The sequence below is a fragment of the Ammospiza nelsoni genome, chromosome 4 (genome assembly GCF_027579445.1).
Source record: "Ammospiza nelsoni isolate bAmmNel1 chromosome 4, bAmmNel1.pri, whole genome shotgun sequence".
NCBI classification, from domain to species: domain Eukaryota; kingdom Metazoa; phylum Chordata; class Aves; order Passeriformes; family Passerellidae; genus Ammospiza; species Ammospiza nelsoni.
In genome coordinates, this window is record NC_080636.1 from 74,344,103 (window position 1) to 74,367,675 (window position 23,573).

The following is a 23,573-nucleotide window of genomic DNA, read 5'->3' on the forward strand; positions in this document are numbered from 1 at the left end:
TAATACAATTGGCATTTTTGAACCATCAGAGCAACATAAACTAAAATGCAATCCTATACATGGACACAAATAAAAGAGTCATAGACTCCCTTGGGCTAGGAATTAATCCAAACTGTATTAGAGAAACTTGTTAGACAACAAGAAAGCTCAAAATGATCTCCTGTTGACAATAAAAATGCCATCTTTCTTACAGAAGATAAGAGAAGACACTAGCTTTTCTTTGCTTTGAGATTCAGGACAGATAAATGTAGCAAAGATGCACAAATTCAGAATTACTGTAAAGGAACACATTATCTTCTTTGCTGATGGGTAATCATGCTCATCCTCTCAGATTTCTTTCTTCTCCCTTAATCTGACTTTAGAATTACATTAAAAAAGTGTATAAACACCTTGCTTTCAAAGAACAATTACTTTCAATAGTGTTATAAACACCAAAACAACTGATAGGAAGGACGTCAAATAAATGACCTTCATGCTAAAGAGAAACTCATCCAAACTCATTCTGTTCCCATCCAATTTCCTTGTCAGTTGCTTAGTATTCAGAAACAGTTAGGAAAAAAGCTAAAGGGAGAAACTTAGAGAAATACAGGAACTTCTACTTACAAAAGCAAAAAAAAAAAAAAAAAAAAAAACAAAAAAAAAAAAACAAGACCAAACACAAGAGCAAAAGTACTCAAGCCAACCACTCTAATGTATTAAACATACAATCACAATTGTTCCACAGCTTAAAATTAATGTTCAGAATGTCAGGAAGGGTAACAGATGTTTCCAGAAGGGAAACATCTAGATAAACAAGAATATCACTTTCTCTCTTGGCTGGTCAGAACTGTTTTGCACATTTCTAAAATGAAAACAAGAGCTGATGAAGCAAGAGGAAAAGTGTAAGTAAAAGATTCACCTCACAGTCTGTGACTTTACAAACTGCATCATCATCTAATGCTGTCTATCATAAAAGAACAGAGGAATAACCTGACTCTAACCTGAGCTGCCAGCTTGCATTTTAGTCATGCTGAAAACAAGTCAAGAAGAAACAGAACATGATGTACAGAAGGCTATTGACTTTTAAAGAGGGTGGCAGAGAATAATTCAGATTCTCAATGGGAATTATGTGCCTAATTGGAAAAATAAGCAGGAACATGGTTATCACAAAGAGAAAGTAGCACCCCAAGATCCGGGACAATCAATGGCAGGAGTTTCTCTCCACGCTGCATTTAGCACTGCAATTTAATTCCTGTGAATACCCATGGTGAGATCGCCTTTGAACAAGCTTAAGCAACTAAAGCACCCAGGGTGGTTTAATGACTTTGCACCACCACCAAACTAAAGTATTTTTCCATGATGGCATCAAATAAAGAACTCCTGACTCTTAATAACAAACAGAAGCGTTTGTTATTGAGAGAAAAAAAAAAGCAGCTTCTGACAGAACTTCTGAAATTATGCATTGAATGCTGTCTCCTCAATCCTCTCCAAAAGTATCTCATAAATCAAATCGATTACTCAATGTTTGCAGCATACATGTTAGCTAGACTTGCATTCTGCTTAACAACACCTAGGTTGATTCTGTTTGCTCAGTTGTCACAGGTATTTTCTGGAGGTTAGGTTGAAAGAAGTATAAAATCTAAGTGGAATAGTATATAAGCAGCTAATTGTTTCTAGTATAAGATGTACACCTCATAGGCAAAAAAAGACCTGAGGGTTCTTCCTGGTGTACACCAACTTCAACAAGAGCCCACAACGTACACAGATTGCCCAGAGAGGTTGTGAAATCTCCATCCTTGGAGATATTCAAAAGTTATTTGGACACAGTCCTGGGCAACTGGCTCTAGGCAGCCTTGCTTGAGCAGGAGAGGTTAGACTAGGCAACCTCAAGAGGCCTTTCTAAACTCATCTGCTCCATGACATTAAAATATGAACCTAAATATAATGAGATTATTAACTGTTTCCAGATTAGCATTCATTTAACAGGAGGATTACACAGCTAATCCCCAGACTGAAGGAATCAACAATTTAACCCAAGTAAGACAAAGCACATCTACAAGCTCAATCTGCCTTACACAGTAAGGCAGGGCAAAAGCACATGGTCCATATTACTGTGAGTAATAAAGTTGTCTGTCTGAAGAGCAAAGAATGTGAAATACATTTACTTGGATGAGAGCAATTATTAGTTCACAAAAGATGACAAAAATTTGTGGCATCAGGCTGGATATTTAGCTGGACATAAACTTTATGCTACGTTCAGGCAAATTTTCAAGATATAAGAATCAGGCTAAAAAGATAAAAGGGTTATACTATCAATATCTTCTCCACTGAAAAAGACTGTGCAGTATTGCACCGACTTCTGGCATGTGCCACCATGTGTGTACCATGCCAAAAGAAAGTACTGGAGATAATTCAGAAAACAACAGCATCATAATTTAAAAGACTGAAAACTGTAACTTTAGAGTTCCAAACAAAGAAGCAAACCAAGCAACAAAGCAACCAAGCCACTCCTAAGCATTTTTGTAAACAACAGAAAGTTGATACCACAAGACAGACAATTGTGCCTTAAATTTTGCAGAAAAATGTGTAAAATGATGCAAATGCCAACAAGTTGAAAACAAAACTAGACCTATTTAGCAGCAAGGGCTATTCATCATATTTTAGTTGGTTTAAAGACCTCAAGAACTGACACCTGAACAAGATAAAGTCACAGGGATTTTTGTTTGGCTTGTTTGTTTGGTTTTCTGAAGTGAAGATCTATTATTCAACTGTGCCCCACCCCTTAAAAATTAGGGGCACAACTTTAGACTGAATGAACTTGATTTCAAGAACTTTAAATAAAGTCACATTAAGATCCCTTAAAGATCTCTGAAAACTGGTATCCACAATCTTTATTGCAGTAAGGCTCTGATGAGTACAGCATAGCTTTTCTAACATAAGCATAGGAAACTAAGGAATTCCAGCAGGTTTTAGAAAGAATACCTGCACTTTTTGAAGGAAATATCATGTCAATTGTTCAAAGGAAACATCATTGCAATGTATTTCTTCCTTTAAAAGATGGCCATTTGCTACATGTTTTCCTATTGATCCCTAAGAGCCTAACTTTAAAATGCTAGACATGTTCTTCAGCTATCACAGGTGTACATGCAACTAAAATCACCTTATTTAATGAGGAGAGAGCAGACTTTTGAAGTTATTTCAGATAATCTTGAAAATCTTGAAGTAAGACAGAAACACCTGGCAGCTGTGGTCCCAAGTTGCTGTTTTTTGTAAGAACTTTCTTGTTTCCCCAGACTTTCCCCCCAGCATAATTTCTTTTCTACTCATGCTTGAAAGAAAGACTTTTCTGGAAGGAAGTGTGATTCTCATGTTTACTAAGGAGAAATTACTGAGGAAAGCTGGAGAAATGGATATACATGACAAGATGCAAACATTTTAGCAATAGGGCTTTTGCTACAGTTAAATTCATACCATTGTCTATCACATGGACACAAATCCCACAGAACCATCATTTCAAATCAATATATTGGAACTTGAGGGAAAAAAAAAAGCTGTACAAGACTAAAGGCAAATGGAAATGCTGAGTTTTCTTAAGCAGTACTTACACCAAGAGCAGCTTGGTAGGTAACTTCTGAGGGGAAGGTGAAGGAAGGCCCTGTCGTGACTGGGCTGCTGGGGGGTGGAGTCACAATCAGCCCTGTAGTGCCAATATGAACCTGGGAGAGAGAAAAAGGGTCAGTTCTGTGTAGTTTAGTAACAGCTGGTTTTGACAGAGCTGTAAGCTTCATGGTCAAAATCACCCGTATTCTATCCCTTGTAACCTTAAACTAAACCTAATTTTTAGTTAGATACTCACATAAACAGTGTTGGATCACACAGCTCACTTTTTTTTTTCTGACTTTTCTCAATGTTTGGAGATACACTGAACCAGCTACATGAAACACACTTTTAACCAGTGTCAGCTCTCTTTTTTTTCCATAAAAGGCTGTTAGATCCCTAAGATGTGCAAATAAAGCATATTTATGAGCTCAGGTAAAACATCACCAATACTTCTTGGGCTCCATTGCTCTCTCTTTTCCCAAAGTCTAATCACTATATGAAACAGCCAATTTTTCACAAACTGCTGAACAAATAAATAAAGTCAGATAAATATTTCTACTTACCACAACCAGATTAACATGCTAAATATCTAGAATTCACATAATCTTCAAGTTGAATATTTTACTTTTATAGGATGCACTTTACTAATATTCATTATTATATTCAATTTAGAAAAAAATAAAAAAATTACATCACTCCACTTTCTAGTTTCCACAGTTTAATCAAAACCTTTGTGGCACTTTAGAATATAACAACTGCAAAAAAACCCCTAGTCTACAAGACCCAACTATTTGCTATCATATTCAGAAGTATTAGAAAACATTTTCCTTAAATGTTCTCACGTTGGAATATAAGTTTTTTGAAAGTGTACATTTATTACTAATTAGACACAATTAATAACTTGAAATAAACAATCTGACAAGATCAGAGCTTTTATAGCTCTAGCTGATGCCCTGTGAATTACCTGAGAGGGGGCACTACAGGACAGCCCGGACAGCTCACTTATGCGGGCGGCAGCCGTGGGGTTGCTGGAGCTGATGAGGACAGGAGGACTGATTTCCATGGAGTGGCGGTTCTGGGAGGACTGAGAAGCCTTGTTGGACATGGTGAGGGAGGTAAAAGAGTGCCGTTTTTTGGTGTTTTTCTTGGTATCGGTGTGCTTTTGGGTTGAATTGTTGTGGGCTGCCCCAGAGGTACCTTCTCCAGAGTCAACAGCAGAACCTGAGGGCTTGTCCAGCTCTATCAACTGTTTGGCTGCTGTGTTAAACTACAAAAACCAGTAACATGTTAATATGTTTTTTATTTATAAAAGTCACCTGAATGTAAAAAACATCTCTTTTCCTTTTATTCATAAGATAATCTCGACCATGCAACTTAAAACTGTGGCATACCAACCTACTCTACAAATCTGTCAGTAGAGAGTGACAAATCATTCACTACAAACTCAACACACTTACTGTTGGGCTGGTATGAAATTTTACCATCAGAGGTAAAATTTCAATCAATAAGTACATAATGCCATAGTCCAGACATGGATTAATTCAGCAATAACCACTGCCTGTATCATCGGGAGGTCAGACTAAAACACAGTGGTCCCCTTTGACCTTATAACAGAAAAATCTGTGCTACAAAACTTCTTGGATATTTATGTCATTTTCAGCCATTTTTTTGTTTTGTCTATGACACAATCCTGCACATTTGCATGTGGGCTCTTGAAGGTATTCCTCCTTTATATCCTTTGGTACTTGTGCACATCTTTAACACTACCAGCAATGAAAAGACAGGCTTCCTCAATGCAGGTTTAAGAACACAGTAGGACAGACTTAATACCCAGCTATATCAGTATACTGCCTGGCAACAGGCACCTATACAGGCATAAGATGGCATAGGGAGAAAAGAAACATATACAGGCAATTTTGTGGAAATACCTTCTCAGCTTCTGAATTTTCTAATGTAGAGGCACCATCTCTGTGCCATTTTCTCTTTCTTTAATCTTACCTAAAGAATTTTTGTTCAAATGAGATTTTCTATCTGCTAATTATTATAACAACAATACAACATTAAATGCAAACAAATCCTTCCTTTCCAATGAAGAAATGAGGAATCCCACACATTTTCTTCTTACAATGAAATGTAACCTATATAATGGAGAGGAGGAGAGGAAACCAACAAACAAACCCTCTACATCTTTCAAATGCCCTTTATTTTTAGAAAGTCTTATCACTATTAGAAATAATAATGTCAGAACTCTCATGTAATCATGAGCTGAAATAACACCAGCACCAGTTTTCTGAACATGTACCACTAAATATGAATACTGTTACTTGAAAAGTGTAGGTGATTATGAAGAAAGAAAAGATCTTTTCTGAAAAACATCGGGATAAAAGAATGAAATTAGTTACTGTGGAATTTTAATTCTATTCTTCAGCATATTATTTCTTCTATTTATTGTACCAGTTTCCTGCAAGTCTTGAGATACCTACTATGCTCATGAAGGGTTTTAAAGTAGTATTTTACCCCATCAAAACTTTACCAGACAAACAACAAACCATTAATTATGATAGCATCAACATTGATTTAAATGCAGCTCCCACAGATGGCCAGCTTATATTCTGAACACAAGTAGATATCTACAGATATAGATATATAAGGTAGTGTAAAAGAAAAAAGATTTTTTTTAAAATATAGAAGAGGTTGGTAAGTGATATTTGAAAGATTTTCATATATAGAGAGAAAAAAAAAAGATGAAGTTCAAAACTGGAACCACTGGAACAATGAGGAGTTGACATAAAAACCTTCTACAGAAGAGGAAGAACTACATGGAATATACTGCAGTGGAGGAAGGGCATAATGGGAGATTTGAACCAGGATATGAAGTCAAGAATATAGAATTTTTTCCTAAATGTTCTTATTGTTGGTCCTTTAGAATGCAACTGAAGAGAACTGGAATCACAGAATCATAGAATCATTTGGGTTGGAAGGGACCTTCAAGATCCTCAATATCCAACCCATCTGCCATGGGCGGGAACACCTCCCAATAGACCAGGTTGCTCAGAGTCCCATCCAACCTGCTCTTGAACGCTTCCAGAGATGGGGCATCTGCAACCTCCCTGGGCACCCTGTTCCAGTGCCTCACCACCCTCACAGTAAAGAATTTCTTCCTAATATCTAATCATAACCTATCTTCTTCCAGTTTGAGTCCATTCCCCCTTGTCCTGTCACTACATACTATTGTAAAAAGTCCCTCTCCATCTTTCTTGTAAGAAGGAAGGAGAAGACAATGTCAGAGCAGTAAATAATCCTATGAAAAAGGTAGATGCTAGATTTTCCTTCCTGCTATTACTCAAGATGGATCATATGGATCAAAATAATATTGTATTACCTGCATATAACAGAAGATACAAACACATCATTTTCTCCAATGAAGCCCATTATTTAGATGATTATTGAACTTTAAATTTAGATCAAACATACTTTAAACAGACCAGTGAAAACATTATTTCATTACAAAACATTGAGGCTGAAGGATATGAAAGAAGTAGAAAGTAAGACCAAAAAAAGCCTACTCTGCTGTTCAGCTTGTCAGGGTCTTATTTGTCATCACAACAAACATGCAGGTTTTTCAAGGTCTAAAATTTTATCTATTTTGCACATTTTATTTTTTTTCAACTCAGACTGAAATTCTTCACATACTTCCTGAGAATCTAGGTATTCCATACTGTTGATACAATGGCTGCAACTGTTTCCATTCCTATGTAATCTACTTCGTTATTTGCAAATAACTAGCTAATCAGAGAAGTTAAGGGATCACAGAGGAATGAAAAGGAAAACCAAAAGCCACTTTGCTAACAGCACCCCAAGGTACCTCTTACACCTAATTATATTTGTTTACCTCCAGAAGCTATCAATGCCTGCAGAATCTGATTACATTGTACAGTGAACAACCTATTAAGGAAAAGTTAAGGCTTGCCCATGGGATCATTCAAGATGCATTCCAATAAAAGCAGCATTCTGTGCTTTTTTATGCAGACAAGCAAGCAAATGAAAGTTACATGAATCTGAAGATGGAAGAGAACTGATTACTGGCCTCCTCTTTGAAGTAAGCTGGGGACAGCAACAGCTGCAGAATATTTTGTAGAGTGCAGTTTACTTCTCCTTTAGAAGAGAAATTAAGGACCTGCATGCATTCTCCAGTGAAATGGCTAACAGATATTCAAGGTCACCAAGGGACTGAACCCAAGTCACAGTATGAAGTGTTTAATCTAGCATTCCTTTCTGCAACAAATACCTATGAACCTAGGCCTGCAGTTCCTACATCAGTAGGTTTCCTTAACAGACATATTTTCATTGAGGCTTCTTTACTTCAGTCTTTACATTCATTTTTTTAGTTTTTTCCCATTCAACAAAATCTTTGCTGCAACAGGAAGCCTGAAATCCAATTCCTTTTCCCACAGTCTCCAGGAAACTGAAGAACTTTCCAAGCAGGGCAGGACAGAGGCAGCTGGCTGAGCCACGTCTCGGTGCTGCAGCAGGGCTGAGGTCAGCACACAGCTTTCCTCTGCCTGCAGATGTCTGCAGGAATTACCGCTACTGCAAGGGCTCTAAGAGTGGTGCTTTGCTACACTTCTTTTAAAAATTAATTCAGGTGTTCTTTACTTGCACAAAAGTAAACAAAATCTGGCATTATTTTCTACTGACAATTTGACTGAAGAGTGATTTATATTCCCTGACTTTTATTCTGTTTTGGGCATTTGTATTTGTTTATGAAGTGTTAAACTAGGTCAAATCATCCAATTTGAGGTTTAAGAAAAATTGCAGAACTGTAATTTTTCAGAAAAAAATCTAATAATATCTGTTTAGTTATGAATAATCTTTGTTTTTGGAACAGCAATAACTATAAGTGTTAACTGATTTAATAGAATCACTCTTAAAATTTCTCTCAAAATGTGTTCAGTCTCACTTTTACTATTACCACAAATTTAATACATGGAAGTTAGAAAAGAAAGTAGCTAACATTGAAGCATAAAAAGGCAAAATTTGTCCTCAGATATGATCAGACCTTTTCATGGACTTCATTAACTAAAATTTTATCCTCATTGTAAAAGAAATATCTGAATTATTACACCTATACTACACAATAAATATCACAGACTAGGCGCATTTTATAGTTAATGACTTCAGATAATCTCTAGTAATTGGAGCTATGAATTCACATTTTCAAACAAAAGGATGTGGACTAACATACACAAGGTAAAAGTTATGTCTGTCATCATCATATGATAGAATTCCCCAAAAATAGGCAATGATTAGAAGGATTGGGAAATGCAATGAAAACTACCATATAAAAATCTTTCAAAAATATTAATTACTTTTCATCTTCATTGTCTTTCATAAAATTGGTAAGAATAGTTTGCTATACTTGTTTCTATCAGTTGTCTGTATATTTTCCAGAACAATAGTTATGTACTCTCAGAAACCAGACATTTCAAAATTCAAACCCATACTTTACCGCACATCTCACTGCCCTCCACCACAGCATGCATTTCAGTTTAGTGTATACTGAAAAAAACCCACCTATCTGATTTGAAGTAACTCTTAGGGTATAATTTATCATTCTAGACCTTCCATTCCACTTTAGTGGCAATTTGAGAAAGTGTACTTAAGTGTTGATGCCTGTTCTAAAAGGGTTTATTGAAAATACATTTTCTTTGTTGATGGAATCACTCAAAAAACATTAACAGAAATATATTTTGTGACTTTCATCTTTACATTTTTTTTTCAACGCCATATATCCTTTTTGCAACTTTTGCAGAGATAGGAATGTAGTTGTTAGCTAAACAGCTCAAGTGGCTGCCCTAGGAAAGGGCTTTTTCTAACAAGGCTAAGTAATTTAGCTTGAAAAAACACTACAAAAAGCTTTACTGGCTGAATTGAAGGGGCAGTTAATTGCAAGAAGCTAGGAAAGAATACCCAAGGGCAAGAAATCATTAAATTGGCCTTTAAAAACATCTTAAACTGAAGCCAAAATTGCACAAAGCAAGTTGAAACTTTTTTGGTCTTCTTTTTTTTACAGTCATGTGAAATTTTCTACCTCCAGACTTACAGATCCTTACATCAAGCTATAAAAATGAATATATATTTTTCCCTTTTAAAAATATCAAATTCTATTTCAGTTGAAGGCAGTAATGGCTTTTGAAGTTCCCATCTCATCACAGGATTCAGAAATTGAATTAATAAAACTTGACTTGATTCTTACTATGGTTACACATTTCTTCTGTGACCTGAAGTACATATTTCTCATCCCAGAGATAATGTGAAAATACTTTTTTCTTTCATCATTCTGCCTCAATTATTTAAATGAAATACTGTTGATGCAGGAAAGTGTGTCTTACCAAGTATTCACAGCATACCTATCAGAAAAGGACAAGCATTTTATTCCAAACCTTTGTATCTTTCTGTAATGCAAATTTGAATAATCATTGTGGCTGTACACACCGTTCCCAATCACTGATGTCTTTCTATATAAAAGATACAGCTTTCAACTCTTAAAATTTAAAGGGTTGGGGAAATTTTCTCAACTGCAACCTCTTACTGTAAATTACTGAAACACATGACAAATGCAGGAAGATGGAGAAGGTTTTATATATGGCTCTGTTGATGAAAAAGCTGATCCTTTACCTGTTCAACAACAAACTATACCCTTTGACATCCTACTTGTGCTAATTTGGTTTTGAAGGATGGATGTTAGGGACAGTCCAAAGCTAACTATTTCTCTGACTTGCTGATTGCTTTCATTTTGTAGCTAAGTGTGGTTTGGATTGACTGCATGACTCCAGTATTAACAAGAAAACACAGTGACTGCCTCCAATTACACTCATTTCAATTCCATTCAATAAAAATAGGTATCAAATAGTCAAGTGAAAATCACTGGTTCAACTGCTAAGGCCATTAATTTTCCCAAAGAGAATTTTAGGTCTAAGATTATTTATATCTCAGGTTATTTTAGAATCATCACCAGTACCGATTATTTTTCCTTTCAGAAAACTAAACATACAGTGGGCTCAGCCTTACTGAGGACCCAGCTTTACTCACCTCGACATAGGAAATTGGAAATATTCCTATCTTGTCAGCCAGCATTCCTTCTGCCCAGTTTTCATCCACACGGCGAATTACAGTCAGAACATCATCCTGTGTGAACATGCAGTGATTATGTCTCCCAGCTCTAATTTAACTTCTCATTTAATTTTCCTCCATAACACAGGAGTAATCAGAGAAGGCAGGACATGGACAAGAACTGCAGAGAAGGCACTCTGTAAGAGGAATATGCTGCTTTGGGCGTTGAAGTCAGTTCAAGCTGCTTTTTTTTCCTATTTTGTCAGAGCTCAACTAACTGCCCACATCTCAGTGATTTGACTTTGTCCTTAGTGCCAGTCTTCCTGTCCTGTTCAGTCCATGTTACTCATCAGCCTTCCTTTAATTCCTTGGCGTTATTCAACAGAACCACAACCATTTTCCTTCTCAATTGACTCATTACCTAACCTTCCCTAGATGTTGTTTTTCTACTTAAGTACTTAAGAACATTTCTAGTGATATGACTTCCTTCACATCTGCAATTTGAGTGTTTCTTTAGAAGATGGAATGTTTTAAATTCACAACATAGGTTATTTCTCCTAAATTAGGAACATCACTACTGCAAGTATAAAACTGCATTCTCAGAAATAAAACATCAGAGAAATTATATGTAATTTAGAAAGAGAATGAAAAACTAATCAATATAGGAGAAATACTGGCAGATTTACTTCTCCTTTTCATATGAGTGCAGCTCCAATAAGAAATGCAGATAATTCTACAAAACAGTTATTTTTTATGCAAATAAATGAAATTATTAGAAGAAAATAGTAAGTGTATTCTCTTTTTACCTTTGCAAACGGTAAGCAGTCTTTATCTGCTTCCTTGTCTTTTACTTCAAAATCATAAAGTGCTTTGCACTGAGGCGGAGGTTGAGGTAAAGGTTTAATAATTTGAACAAAATTGGTAGGAAAAAAGCCATGGATGCCATTGACTTCTCCATGATACCAATTTTCATCCACCTGTCGACGTAAAATGATGATGTCTCCTTTACTGAATTTAAGATCTCCAGGTTCTTTTCCCTCGTAGTTATACAATGCTTTGGCACATGGTAACTGAGGTACACCCTAAAGAAAAAGAAAAAATAATAGATCATTAGAATTAGATGAGCATTACTAAATAGAATTTATATTATATTTTTGGAGAGTATGAATGAAGCTGTAAAGTATGAAATTGCAAAGTAAAATTATACACATATTTTACTGCAATGATTCTACTGATTTTTACGCACACAAGTGGGAAGAGCTTCAGTTCTCTGCAGTCTCAAGATCCCTCTAAGTTTCATTATGATTTTCAATCATACAAAGTTTCTAGACACAGAAAAGGCAGAAAAACATACTTTAACCCTCATGTACTAATTCACTAAGATTAAACATTAAAGAAACAAAGCAAGCAAACTGGAAAGCAACCTGACCACTTGAGATACCACTGGCAGAAAAATGCTGCAAGAAAATACAATACAGGAATAAAAAATTTGCTGTAGACCTTTAAGGCAGTTTTCCTGCCTTTCTTATTATCTTCCTCACCTTATTTATTTCATGGACAGAGAATAATAAAGACGAGGACATAAAGGAGGTGTTTTCCAGCTTGAAAAACAAATTTCAGTTTGTTAAAAATGAAAAATTTCATCCTGGAGCAACTTTTTAAATTCAATTTTTATTATTTATTTTAAATCACAGCTAATAAGAATTACTGGAAAAGATCTGTTGAAGGTGTGCATCCTTGGGTTTCCCTCACTTGATTCCTCCATAATATCTGAAAACTGTAGATCATTGGTGCTGCTCATGAGTGCAGATCAGAAGGATTGCAATTTAACACTGTCACCCTCCCTTATATACATTGCAGGTATTATTTTTTAATTACTCTGCCTGTATCTCCAAATTTTGCAAGAGAGAGCTGTAAAACTCTACAACTCTAGTAGTAGGGCTACTGTCTTCAAGACTCTCTTTTCTGCAAATTTAAATACCTGGAGGGGTGCTTACCCCCACTTAATGATGCAAACAGCAGTAACTTGCATTACTAATAGAATCTTTCCAAAGAAAAGGCAGCCTTTATAGTCACATGGAGCACAGTATTTCACATCTTTGATGTAAGCCCGTATGGAAAAAGCAAAGTTTAATGAAATTCAAGGTTGCTAATATTATTTGCAACATCTCCCCTATGGTATGTCTCTCCTCTCAAATCTTCCACCAGCTCAGATTGTAAATTGGAGTTGCACTTGCAATATCTCAAGAAGTCACACACAATGTAAGGAAATTCTCAGAAGGAATTATCACTTTGAGTCTGTCCATTGGGCAGAAGACAGAGTTTTGATAATGTATATCACATTGAACAAAATTTTATCTTTCAATATAATCAATTTTTTTTTGACAGCTTTAACTTTTGTCCATGCATACTAATGTATGTCTCAAATGTATAAATAATATCTTAAAGATAACTTCAAACAGTCAAAGGAGAACCATGTGTGTACATACATAGGTACAGAGGAGTATGATTTACATATGAATACAGGAAAATCAAAGTTCATTCTATTGTCTCCAGGATGAATATGAAAAATATCATATTAGCAGTATCCAAGCAATTGTTCACAATTGGTGATCTCCAAACTGAAGCAAATAATATTTTTCTTCATGATCACACTTAATTGCATCAGTGCACTATGATGCCACGCTCTGTACAAACCCGGATACCAAGTAGGGAATTTGTGGGCCTCAGCAAGTGAGGGGAAAATTAATGGTCAGAACAGAAGAATTTAAAAATCACATATATATATATATATATATATATATTTAATGTTCTCTGTAGAGTACACAGACAGAAGGAAGGAAGCAGTCAGTGTAGATGGAGTATGAACAAGCGCAAAGAGAGAACGTTGGGGGAGAGGAAGCAAAAAGAAACAGACCTCTAAACAAGAGAGGAAACACTGCTTGCTTATCCCTTTCCATCACAATAACAAACAAGCAAACAAACACACAAACAAAAGGATTAGGAGCCAAGAATTACTTGACAGAAAGCAGGCCCCAAGCAATTATGGCTACTACAGGATACAGAAATCTCTCTTGCACTGGAGGTAATAGTTTGACTTCTCCCAGGAATCTAACCACTGTCCTGGGAGAAAGTTTTCTATGTGCCCACACTGAGGAAGAGGTTTTAGGTCAGCTTTTTTAAATAAAATACAGTTGGAAAAAAAATCTCTTTAAAAACAAACAAAACAAGCCAGGAGTACCAGTGCAGATCATGTCAAAGCAATCAAACTCATTTGTCATCATTTAATTGTTAGAACTCCATATTCCATTTATGCAGTTTATCACAAATCTGCATACAAAAGTACAAACATCTGTTTATGCTTTATAGGAAGTTCCTTTCCCAGTGTAAAGGTTGAGTTTGTGCAAAGCTTGTTTCCCACATTAGATAGAAATGATTCCAGTCTATAATTCCAAATAACACAAAGTTCAACAAAACACACAGTTCCCAGTTGGACTCCCAGGGATTAAAGAGAAGTGGTTAAATGACTGAGAGGAGAAGTGGATGACTTTCCCTTCTGTCCCAGAGGGAGGATGAAGTGAGAAAGAGCGGGTGCAATGGGGAGGGCAGCTTTCAGGGGTACAGGATCAAGAGCCCTCGAGCACCATCTTCACATTCCTGCTCCTCTGAGCAACCTGGAGCCGTGGCTCAGAGCCGGCGCCTTCCGGGCCCTTGTGGTCAGGCAGCTCCAGCCCCCTGTGCCCCTCTGGCTGCTCACCAGCAGAGATGGCCATGAGGACACGCCGAGCCAGAGTTTACATTTCACTCCATGCCTCTCACTTGGCTAAACATGAAAGAAAGCCTTGGGAAGAAAAACTTTGCAGCCTACCCTTAAGTTTACAGCTGCCACTTACCCTTGCAACTCCTGGAGTAAGCAACAACAACAATAACAACAAAACAAAGATAAAAACCATTTTAGGAAGTTAAAATATAGAATTTAGAAGGACTCCACACAGCAAGTTCTTAGAATTATTTCCTTAGTCCTTATGCAAAAATATCTGAATTTCTAGAGCTACTGCTGATAGACAAAGTGTTTAAAATAATTTTTAGCAAAGGCATGGATATACACATATATTTCAGATGCCAGATTCCTTTAAAGAAAATCATACATGATGACATCAAAACAAATGGCTTAAAAATAATATTAAAAAATGCATATGCATTCATACACATGAGGCTCAGGTTCCTCAGCTTTCTTCTCCTAACCCAGATATTTTGTCTTAGAAACCTACAGAATGCACTAGTTTGCACTTTGGATTTATACTTTTGTTTTCAGTCACCTTATTTCGATCTTCACTTTTATTTTTTTAATGGGCAATATGCAACTGTATGTATTTTTCATCAGCTTAAGCCAAGAGAAACTTATGCCTGTGAAGAAAACACGAGATCTGATTTCCTTTAAAAAAGGAGCTTTGGTGGCAGAAGCCCAAATGTAAATATGCTTACACTGGCACAAAACAGTGCTCAGTTTGTACATACTGCACTTGAAGAACCAACATTAGCTAAAGTGGGAAAAAATAGTAAATCCTCTCCCAAGGAAATGAATGGAACAGACACGGGATCAGCCACATCTCTGTTTCTTCCGAAGCCTCCCAGACACGGCGCTGCAGGCTGTCCCTTCGCCAAGCAAGCAAGGCATTCCCTGTTCCCTGGCTGCAGGATTGGGAAGTGGCCTGGGCTTCCCCATGAGGCAGCTGAATTTACCCAGAATACTTACACTGGTTTCACCTGCCTGAGTTTCTTAGACACTGAGTGTTTTCAAGGGGCCAGGAAGTAGTGCCTTTTATAGGAGTACTGCTTATGTTGATAGTAAGACAAAAACAATTTTCTGAAAGTGGCTACATGCTCCATCAGCTTCCAGAAAAATCCAGCTTGTTCAGATATCTCAGCAGCAGTTTTTAGGCCTACTTTTATTTACAGAAAATCTAAAACCAGGAAGTTGATCCATGTCATGAGGGGATCTTTAACATCCATTATTTGCAACTTTCTTACAAGGAAAGCCAGAAAATTGATTTTTCTTCACCTACGCTTTTGTTTTCTTTCCATGCAGTTCCTAAATCAAACCAACAGTCACATTAATGACCAGGATAAGATGTGAAAGTACCACAAAAAAATCTGAAATTACACAGCAATTGAAAGTATAGTAAGTCTAGTGATACAGAGGTACTTTTTTCAGTCAATTCTTTTTTTGTTTTTTCCAAAACCATCAGTAGTGTAAGACATAGTTGATTGCCTGAGAAAGGTGCTTTTACATAAGGATAACATAATGCAAATGTGTGCAGCCAAAACCTGTTTGCAAGGCAGATTTGGGTAAAGTGGGTTCTTAATATGTACATCCTCCAGTAGGTACAGGCAAACCTGAGATTTCCTCTTCAGACTCTTAGTCATTCAAACCTTTTGAAGGACAATATTGCTTCTTTTAATCTTTTGGTGTATTCTATTTCACATTATTGCTTTCTTGATTCAAATCTTTCAAATGCATCCTTCCTATTACTTTTTTTAAAGGGTATTTTCGCTTTCTTGCCTTCTTTAGCTTTACTAAGCTGTCCAGTCCTGCAAGAACATCCCCTTTCACATCTGCATTTTTTTATGTCTCTTTCATCTCACAGGCTCCAATAGTAGTTTCAAGTCTTAATTTATGGCCACCTGATCTGTGTGATTCAATTTTCTTTGTTTCAGCCTGCTTTGTTCCTTCTCTGCTTGCATTTAACTTTCCATGCATTTTGAAACATAGAGCATATGAAAATACTTTACCAAAGACCGTCTTAAACTGCTTATATTAAAAGATTGTTTTCTCAAGTTGGATTTCTTTCTAAAGGAAGGACACATATTCCCTGTGTTAAGAAACAGGTACATTGCTTTGGCCTGAAAAATTAAATATTTAGTTTTGTAGGACAGAGCAACCTAGAGATGATAACATTTGAAACTGAATCTCCATTTTTTTTTGAGCTCCAGAACACAAAGTGTTTCCATAATCCAAGAAGAATGTTAAAAGCTGGCTCCCTGCATTTACTTTTGTCATCTAAGGAACAATTCAAACAAGGTCAGGTTTGTGCAAAGAAAGGCTGACTTGAGTGTTATTCGTCTGTACCCAACACTGACTTGTTGGCGTAATCGACCTTACGCACTTCTGCCATCAGAACTATCTCAGAAGCCTGCATCAATACAAATGAAATTTTTTCAGATAAAGTGTCTCTGAGGTCCTGCTATCTGGATGACAAAAAAGTAAGATATTTTTATGTCAGGAGGCTGTATCAAACTGCCAGTATTGTAATAAACATAAAAACAAACCTTTGGTAACATCTGATATAAATTACTATTGCTGTGCTGAATACAGTAAACGAGGGCTTGGGGTTATAATAGTTCATTACATTAAAGAAGTGAGCAATGTTAATGTTGGTAAGTATATTCATTTCTACTGGTTTCCTACAAAACAGTTGTACTAAATATAATTTTTCTCTGCACACATAAAGCAAAAGGCCAAACATTTGACTTTAAAAAGTGCAAATTTTTAGTTGTTTTGAAATGCTGTATTGAAATATAGTTACTTGCTATACAGCTTCTGATTTTAATGAAAATAGAAGTTTAGCATCAAGAGGAAACCAGCTAGCCAGGTTGCCCTGATCAAAGAGATCAGGGTTTGAAACCCAACTGTGTGTAACTTAACCCATATAACAATCATAATTTTGAAGAAACATTACTTTAGGAAAAATACCAGGGTACAAAATTAAAAAAAAAAAAATCAAGCCAACATATTTATTATACTTTTGCAATCAGTACAAATTTTAGGATCTTGATAAATGAGGGAACAGGATTACATTTTTACTGTTGTTTAATTAACTGAAGTTAAAAATTCTTCAGTAGACTTTACTAATTTTCAAGGTTTCATCCATCTAACACAGCAATCACTCCTAAAGCCCTTTGCCTGACTCTATTCAGGACTTTGCCAGCGAACTTTGCTCTTGGTAACTTGCAGAAGAATTTCACAGAACAGACTCAGAGAAACTTATATTTTATAGCAGATGGGTAGCTCCTTTATTCATGTAAGCAATTCTTATGTGCTCTTTTAAGGTAAATTTCAATGGTCTACTTAAAGTAGCCATTTTATTAAAGCCCTTTTTGCTTCCTCTGTCCTAACAGCTTTTAGGAGAAAACATTTTGCCTTTTTTTTCTTGTCTGATGTTCAGAAATAAATACAAGGTTGTTTAATGTAAGTATGAGCAACTCTTTCCCACAAAGTTGTTTTGTAATTAAAAGCTGGAATACAGGAGAATGAAAGGAATTTAAAGATGTTGCCTTAAGGCCTAAGCAATCACACTAATAATACAGAAGGTTAGGAAGGGACATTTACAAAGCTTTCCAAAGGCACTTCTCCCAGTTCCTTTCTGTGTCACACCTTTGTAAACACTTTTTTTTTTTTCAAATAAAAATGTGTTTTCAAATGCTGCCTTTTTTTCTTTGCCTAGTCAAAATGCAAAGTTCTTAGCTACTTCCTTTCCCAAAGTTTATTAAGTAAAGAAAATTCTGAACACTTTCCACTGAATTAAACCTCTAAGTTAATAAAATAAGTAAGCAAAAAATAAAAGAAAGTGGAAGAGAAAATAATTATATCCTGCACAAAGCATGTCCCCAAATATTTTAACTGTATGCACCTGACATGTTCAAGACTGCTTCTTCCACAAGCAAACAAAATGCATTATGAGAAAACTGCTCTGCACAGGAGAGACTGAGGAGGTAACTTTCAAGATGCAGAAGAGAATGGAGGTCTGTATTGCTGTTGATTTGCATATCAAACAATTCCATTTTGAATCTTTAGAAACCTTTCGATTAATTGTTTACTACAAAAGATTTTTCCTTTGAAAAACCCCAGATCCTTTTAAGAATCTAAACAAAACCTTAAATTGTGCACTGCATAGAGCTAGGATGTTTATATAAAATAGCTACTTCCAAAAGCAATGATTTGTTTGAAAGATCTGCTCTGATAAGCGGTTACACCAACATCACTGCTCAAACTGAAAGTGCCACTATCTTCATTGGCTTTCCCTTGATATGTTCTGACTCAAGGGCATTTGATGTCTCCATCAAACTTCATCTTTCTTGTCCCAGTGCCACCATACAGCAGCACAGATCTCCTAATCTTTTAGATCTCCTAATCTTTTAGATCTCCTAATCTCCTTTTAGTGCATCAAGTTAATATCAGCACAGCAGCACAGGTTCCCTCAGCACTTAGATTCTCCTAGCAGTGTAACTTCCAATGTGTTCTCTTTTCAGGTAATGTCACCCATGGCTTCTAAGACAAGAACACTTCATACTGCAAGAATAAAGGAAGAGAAAGACATCCATCCCTCTTGGCAAGGATACATCTACAACTCTGAGACTGGATAGTTGGACTTACTAGTCCTACTCTGAAGTGCTGCTAACTTCTGTACATCCCTGAAGCAGTCTCAGTGTGGATGTTAGAATATATCTAATGTTCCCCAGTCATACCCAATTTCTCATTACTAAAACCCCCATGAATATCCCAAGTTAGAAAGGCAGGAACACCAACTGCTTTGAAAGTTTTGTTGTTCCAAATTCCTCTACCCCTGTAAAACTGCAGAAAATTATCTCCCAGCTATTAATTTCATCTTTTTGGAGAACAGTTTGGAAAAAGAAAAATAGGTGCAGCTGATTACTAATCCACTTTATTATTTTCTCGCTGTAGACACTTTGAAAAAAGTATCTTTATAATGGTAAGACAAACTTTTTTTTGGTGGGGGGAGAAAAGAAGTAAGTGAAGTGGAAAACCGCAGCAAGAAAAGAAGCAAACAAATTTTAAAATATCAGAATAAAGTCTATGATGGTCAGGAGCCTGAAAAAGACCTAGCAAAAGACTTTGAAATAGTATGTCTCGAGTACTTTTCTAAGATAAATATATCCCTCAAGCTCAAAGTACAGAACTATTTGCCTGTACAAAATACCTAATTATAAGATAGTACTTTTGTGTTTACCAAGAAGCCTCATTTTGCAAAGTTATCTAGTAAATGCCTTTCACAACTACTCACTCCCATACAAAATCTGTTGCAGGAAATGTGACAACTTTCTGGTGTGAATAGTTTCTGAAATATAACTTGCTTTTTTTTGCTTATTATATGAACATAAAATCACAAAACAAGAGAAAAGAAAACCTTCTGACCACTACCAAAATACAGACCACATCTCAGTGTAAAACTCTTTCCCTAAATTCCTTCTTACACGGCTAATACATAGCCCTTCCTTTCATTCATTTTAGTTTCCACATAATCTGGAAATTACACATCTTTGGCATTCTTTTGCTGCTGCCTAAATTAATACTTATCCTTCTAATACAGTGATTTAGAATTTACTTTCACTGTCAAAAGCCATAAATGCAATTGCCTAAACAGTGAAATCATTAATTCCCAAGCAAGATGTGTGCCATTCTGAGCTCCAAGTCCAGAACAAAGAGAAATTTTCACATAAACTCAGAATGCTTTTCTTTCCTTTTGGCTTAATGGGAGGCAGCTAGAGAAGCCACAGACCTTCATATGCCCTTCCACAAATAAAGCATCAATAACTGCAACTGTTATAATTCAAATCTGCCCTACTAACTGAACAGCCATCTAACCTTATAACAGCTTCTATCAGTCACCAGAAAGGGGGGGAAAAATCACCTAAACATCCAGAAAACATGTTTCTGTAATCTATCAGCAGGGCAGACATACCATACATGACAGCTGTTATGATTTCTGCATCATATGCAGTAGTTAAAGGGACACAGTCAACAGCAATCTCAGAGAAAGAAATCATCTTGCAATGCTTAGAAACATCTTCATTTGGTTTAACAATTTTCTTTTTTTAATATATGAACACAAAATCTCACCACATTACAAGAAATAAAAGGGAATCTACATGAAGCTACAGGGCATTGCTAACACCTAGAAAAGATTCCATGATTAATGCCATACTACCGGGCTGTACTATGATGGAGTAGTGGGAACAAATTGAGCCATGTCATCTGCCAGTCTTTGCATGGCTAATCAGGATACATTAGCTTCTTTCCTTTTTTGCATTATACAGAAGCCATAAATACTGGAAAAGTACATGCATTTTACCGACCACATATCAAATTCTCTCACAAACTGAACTTTACAGCAGCACTTTACAAAACACATTCTGCTTGCTTACTTTACAAGAAGAAAACCCCATTAATCTACTTAGTGTAGAAGACTGGAACACTCAGTTTCTCAACAAATCCCTGGGACACAGGAGGCCCTTGTCCCTGTTTCAGGGAGCTGAATTTTAACACAAGCTTAATAAGTTCCAGAAGGTTTACCAACAATATAAAAATATAAGAGTAATGCTCTATACCGTTCTAAAGGTATTTACACTTTGAAAACGAACATAAAGAAGCTTCCCTCAATGTGATGTGCAAATGAATATGTTTGCCTCTTGCACCAAGAAAAGGTGAGGGAATTCCAGATGAGAAGACAGACTGAAAAAAAAAATCTGAGAAGAATAAATGAGACATGAGATTGCTAAAAGCAAAATCTTACTGAGCTTTGAAGGTGAGGAGTTAGAACATGATACAGGAGGAGCAATGCGGGCAAATGACTCTCAATAAGTGACTTGGTGAGATTATTCTTGGTGAGATCAGCATGAAGAAATGTTCCTTTAATCTCTTAAATACTTTGCTGCCAAAACTTGGGCAATGGGAAAACACAGAGCTGCAAATTAAGAGGTTGCTGCATTTTTTGAGGAAAACCTATCAAGGTTGACAGGCCTGACTTTTTATCTGAGCATTTGCTTTCCACTACGATCAAGTGTGAATTTGTTCCCCACCAAAACAGTAAAAGATCTAAAATTACAAAGGCACTGTTAATGATATTTAAAATGAGAGTAACCACAGGCATCTCTTCTGTCTGAATTTGATTTTACAGTCCTAGAGATAACATCTGACATTCCATTACCTTCTGAGAGTGTTTCTAGGTTTATTTACCATCACTTCAACTATTTTGTAAATGCTCAGGTGCTTGTTCAACCTTTTGAATGAACCCAACATCACCACCACACATCCTTCTCAGGCATTCCCTGCAAACTTTTGTTGCCAGAAACTGGAGGGACTTTGCTAAGCTTGGTTTAGGACTGGTATCATGTCCTCTTTCTCTTAAAACCCCCTCACTCTCTTGAAATTCATTTGGAATCAATTTGATTCTTTTAATATCCTGACTTCAAACAGCTTCTTGCCCATTGCAGAAAAGAAAAGGTGCTAATCTTAGCTGTCACTGTAGCACACACAAATATACATTCACTGCATGCACGTAATAAATAAACTATTTGCAATTTATTCTTACTCATCTTTTAAATTTTTCATGCTTCACTGCAAAAGATTTTTTTTTTTTTTACTTGAAGCAGCTGGTCAGCATTTTGAAAAGGCAACTAATCCTAGCTGAAATGATGCATATTTTTAAAGATAAAGTTCTTGTATGCTCTTTATTGTAACAAAAGAGCCAGAAGAATGCTACATTAACATTTATCTCTTGTGCAGTGACAAGCTGGAGTTTGCACTTCCTGGTTATTTCATCCAGTCTGTAGAAGCAGACAAACAGCAAATGAGCCTTCTGCTCAGTTTAGTATAGTCAAACAGGATTGGACACATAGTGTCTACAAGAAAGGATTATGCTTCACATTTCATACTGTTCAAATGGATCTCTTTTAGCATAAAAGCATTACTGTAAAAACCCAAACCAATCTGCATGTCTTGAGTTATGAGGTCTGAATTCATACGTTGCATCACCACCCTCCCATCTGCTGTCACTGTCACTGTACAAGCCCTCCCTGAGTTGGGTTTTTTTATCCTGTACCTTCATGCTCAGTGTTGTTCAAATCCTTCAGCATCCTTCCTCCTCGCTTCCACCTTCCCCAGGCTTCCTTTCTGCAGGGGAGGTCAGTGAGGAGCTCTGCACTCAGCTCCCCAAGCCCTTTGTGCAAGCCTTTCCCACTGCCCCCGCTCTCCCTGTCCCTGGAGATGAATTGGCTCTGCTCTGTCAGTAGTGCAGGGAGCCATATTCCATGTGTTTATCTTAATTAACCCCTTATTCCATTAAAAGTTGCCACTGGTTTTACATGGCAGCTAGTAATGAAGCAGGACAGTGAACTCCAGCACATCCTGGCCAGGTTTTCCCCCAGGCTGCTCTAGCCCAGACTGTCCTTCACTGTACAGGACTGCCTAATTCTTACAAAAACTATCAGCTCAAATGAAGCAAAATCTCTCAGTACGCTAACTCCACCATCAGAGGCAGGGAGAGCTGCATAAGCAATACACAAAGTATAACTAGATAATTCAGGGTAGACAGATAAAGATTTTCCATTTAGCTTTTCAATGCAATTGTTTCTCCAAAACATTTGTTGTGGATTTAAGCATGAGAGGTGAGGAAGTGTAAATTTCACTGTTTCTCTTTGCTGATTTACGACCTGAGATATTTCAGAGACGCCACTTGTTAGGTTTTCGGTGTTTAGGCTTGTAAGGTTTTCTGTTTCTGCTGTTTAGGTGTTCTGGAAAGGCCCAGGGATGGCCTTGAAGAGCCCGGCGCTTCAAAGGACGAGGAGAGACTTCTGATCTTGTCTCGGTCTCGGTGTTTATTAATTGTTTATCTAAAAGATTTTCTTTCAGCCCGACAGAGGTCTGCACAGCAAGTCAGCCATGAGCACACTCCGCAAGCCCCCGGGGCGGTCACTTATCTTTATACCCGAAGTTACGTGTACAATATTTATCATTTCTCCCCAATACCTTCTACCCTTATTAACCGGTGCACTTCTAGTAATGACCAATCCCAAAGTGCCAC

General features: G+C 36.7%; 1 protein-coding gene across 3 annotated transcripts in view; it reads right to left on the bottom strand.

Moving 5' to 3' along the window:
• Positions 1-23,573, bottom strand: part of SH3RF1 (SH3 domain containing ring finger 1) — an 88,180-nt gene that overhangs the window by 21,032 nt on the left and 43,575 nt on the right. For all 3 annotated transcript variants that reach the window (XM_059470615.1, XM_059470617.1, XM_059470616.1), the window contains exons 3-6: positions 11,499-11,774; positions 10,672-10,767; positions 4,544-4,846; positions 3,585-3,695 (exon numbers count right to left, since the gene is read on the bottom strand). In XM_059470615.1, coding sequence (XP_059326598.1) covers positions 3,585-3,695; positions 4,544-4,846; positions 10,672-10,767; positions 11,499-11,774 — 786 coding nt within the window. The remainder of the gene's footprint in view (positions 1-3,584; positions 3,696-4,543; positions 4,847-10,671; positions 10,768-11,498; positions 11,775-23,573) is intronic.